Source organism: Austrofundulus limnaeus, unplaced genomic scaffold (assembly GCF_001266775.1).
Source record: "Austrofundulus limnaeus strain Quisiro unplaced genomic scaffold, Austrofundulus_limnaeus-1.0 Scaffold132, whole genome shotgun sequence".
Taxonomy (NCBI): domain Eukaryota; kingdom Metazoa; phylum Chordata; class Actinopteri; order Cyprinodontiformes; family Rivulidae; genus Austrofundulus; species Austrofundulus limnaeus.
This window is the reverse complement of record NW_013952534.1, coordinates 1,388,363-1,391,635: the sequence shown is the minus strand read 5'-3', so window position 1 is coordinate 1,391,635 and position 3,273 is coordinate 1,388,363. Positions and strand designations below refer to the sequence as shown.

Here is a 3,273-nt window from a genome sequence, read left to right as displayed (position 1 = left end):
GTGTGTGTGTGTGTGTGTGTGTGTGTGTGTGGTCATGTTGGAGGTGGGCGGGGCCATGAAGGATCACCAGGCCTCAGTGTACCGGACATCTACCTCCTTCAGGTTGGGCAGTTTGGCCTGCAGACAAACAAAAGCTCAAAGTTTATATTTATAAATAAATCTGCTTTATCAGACTCTTATTTTGAAGGGGTATGTATGAGTTTTATTCTGAAGCCCGTTGTTATTTTGAAGGTAAACAGCTGATTTACCTTCAGGTCCTCGTAGGTGTCGGCGGTCAGTTTGGTGCTGTTCATGTTCAGACTGCACAGACTCTTCATGGCTGCAACACACCACATGTTTAACACACACACACACAACTTCCTGCTCCTTACAACCAATCAGAAGCTTTCTTACAGCTCAGAGCCAGAAGTCCTGCGTCAGTGACCGGAGTCTCACACAGGTTCAGGACCTGAAGACAGGCCAGGTGCTCCGATAACAACCGGAGTCCAGCATCTCCAAACTGCAGCAGGAACAACAAGAAGACCTGCAGTCAGTACGAGGTGTGTGTGTGTGTGTGTGTGTGTGTGTGTGTGTGTGTGTGAGAGAGAGAGAGATGCATGGACCACCAGCTGTTCATGGTGCCTTCAAGAACCAAGAACCACAGGTTCAGCTGTTTGTGTGTTTGTGATGCGTTCAGGTACCTGTGTGGACCACAGGTTCAGCTGTTTGTGTGTTTGTGATGCGTTCAGGTACCTGTGTGGACCACAGGTTCAGCTGTTTGAGTGACGGCAGTTTGATGAGCTGCTCAGCACAGGCACTGGTGACGTTGGTGAAGGCCAGGCTCAAGTTCTCCAGATTCCCAAAGGAGCCTGAACTCAACAGACGGGCCAGATCTGCATCCTGCAGGCAGGAGGAAACGTTTAATGAAACATCTGAAACGGTTTGACTCCAGATTAGCCAGGATTACTCATCTGGGCTCACCGTGGATTTGGAGGGCAGGGTCAGTCGGGTGGGGCCTCCTTTTCTTTGCTAAAAAATAAAAATATATATACTTTTGAAGTTTATTGGATACCAGAAGCACGATGACGTATTAGGGCCACTTCGCTGATGAAAAAAAAAAAAAAAGAGGAGCTAATCTCTGAGAAAAAAAACTCAGAATTTCTGAGATTAAGATCAGAAATTTTTGAGAAAAAAACAGGAAATTCTCTTATTTTGAAATAATTATTCATAAAAATTGCTGAAATCACCATATTTCCTTTAGCTTCACATATCAAACATATGTTTCACAAATCAAACACTTGGTTTTAAACATTCTGCAGTCAGAGTAGAATAATCTAGTCCAGGTTTGACGTCTCTACGTGTTTTAGCTTCTAAAGTAGAGCAGATTAAAGATGCTCAAGGTGGTGAAAACAGGTGGAATCACTCTTTATTCATGAAAACTTCTGCATTTTTTTCTCATAAATTTATGAGTTTTTTTCTTGTAAATTTCTGACTTTACCATGTCAGAAAATATCTGTTTAAATGTCACAAATTTCTGCCTTTAATTATGGAAATTTCTGAGTTTTTTTCTCACAAATTTGCGACTTTTCAAAATAAGAGAATTTCCTGTTTTTTTTCTCGAAAATTTCTGAAATTAATCTCAGAAATTCTGAGTTTTTTTCTTGGAGATTTGCTCCTTTTTTTCATCTGCAACATGGCCCTAATGTGCCGTCGTACAGAAGAGACCAGAATAAACACAAATATTGTAAATGTTTAATTGCCTGTGTTACAACTGATAAACCTGTGGGACCAGCAGGGGGCGATACAGGACATGTCTGCTGTGATAAATACCTTACCTGACCTCAGGCGGGAGGAATAATAATAATTAATAATAAATAATTAATAATTTAATCCTGGCTGCAGACTTTAAAATGTGTATAAATATGTTATTCTTCTGACAGGAAGTGAGCTCAGGCTGCACAGGAAGTGCTGCCTCTCCCTGTGTGTACCTGTGGAGGTCTGTAAGCTCAGGACCTGAACGGGTCAGGGCCCAGAACTCACCAGCTCTTTGAGCTCCCGCTGCCGGTCGCAGAGCTGCTCGTACATCCTGAAGCCCACCTGCGTGCTCTGCAGGGTGGAGATGATCTGCAGCTGTGTGTCTTTGTTCTCGATGATGTTGTACTCCAGCATGAGACACAGGATCTGCACAAACACACACGTCAGCCTTCTTCTTCTTCTGCACGTGTGAAGCGAGCACAGAAGAAGAAGAGACGGACCTCCACCATGGTCTGGTTCCCCCGCAGGGCCAGCAGCATGCAGGGACCCAGCTTGTTCTCAGCCAGGGAGAGCAGGAACTTCTTGGTTTTATAGCAGGAACCCATCAAGATGTGGACCTGGACCGGAGGAAGAGCAGCAGTGTGTGTTTAAACATTTTGTTGCACCATAATAAACAAACAAACAGAAATAAGAAGTGGTTTTGAACTCACCATGCTGGCAAACAGCTCGCCGTCGTCGTCACAGGCCACGCCCCCTGGGCTGTAGAGCTGGAACCAGCCGTCCTTCCCTGAGCGCACGCTGAGCAGGCAGGAGTGGACCTGAGGACGACACAGTCATGTTGCTGAGGGCAGCAGGGCTGCAGCGCAGCGGTAGCAGCTGCTACAGCCACTGATATTTATTACTGGATTGGGCGTCATGTGACCTGGGCGTGGCTTCACAAGCAGGATTTTTATGCATTGAGCTAATGCTAACGCTAACATTGAAATCAATGAGCAGAACGTAGCACAGTGAAAACAAACACTTTATAAAAGTACAAATGGTACAAATACTTTGTTATAAACTACAGAAATGTTTACAACATGTTTACAAGAGATAAAAGGGTTATAATTCACAGGTAAATATTACACATATTTCACCCAAATTAATTATTTATTTGTAAAACCTGTTTGCTAACATTAAACAGCTTCAATGATCATGTTTAACCTTATTTAAAATTGATTTTATCTGACATTATTAACTGATATTAAACATGTAAAATATGGACTTTATTGGATTGTTGACTAGTTAGACTGCAGAATAATTCAGAAATTATGATGTAGACTCACTAATGACAGACAGTGATGTAATGATTGAGCATCATAAACATAAACTGTCAGACAGGCTGGTTTATTCAGATATTATATTTTCTATTTTCAGTATTTCTGTTGTTTTTTTTTTCAACATTTCCAGACAAAAAGAAGAAAGGAAATGTGTGCCGGCTGAGGGTCAGCTTCAGATACAGCCTGAATCATTGTGAAGCTGAGGAATAACTATTTACAT

The 3,273-nt window shown here is 42.4% G+C and overlaps 1 protein-coding gene across 1 annotated transcript in view; it reads right to left on the bottom strand.

Annotated features, from left to right (window-relative positions):
• The window catches only part of LOC106522594 (C-Maf-inducing protein), a gene marked incomplete at its 5' end in the record, with an annotated part of 10,204 nt that extends 7,652 nt beyond the window's left edge, over window positions 1-2,552 (bottom strand). The window contains 8 exon segments of the mRNA XM_014015664.1: window positions 1-117; window positions 249-319; window positions 394-499; window positions 733-879; window positions 961-1,008; window positions 2,020-2,160; window positions 2,235-2,351; window positions 2,445-2,552. Coding sequence (XP_013871118.1) covers window positions 64-117; window positions 249-319; window positions 394-499; window positions 733-879; window positions 961-1,008; window positions 2,020-2,160; window positions 2,235-2,351; window positions 2,445-2,552 — 792 coding nt within the window.
• Window positions 2,553-3,273: the final 721 nt, after the last annotated feature.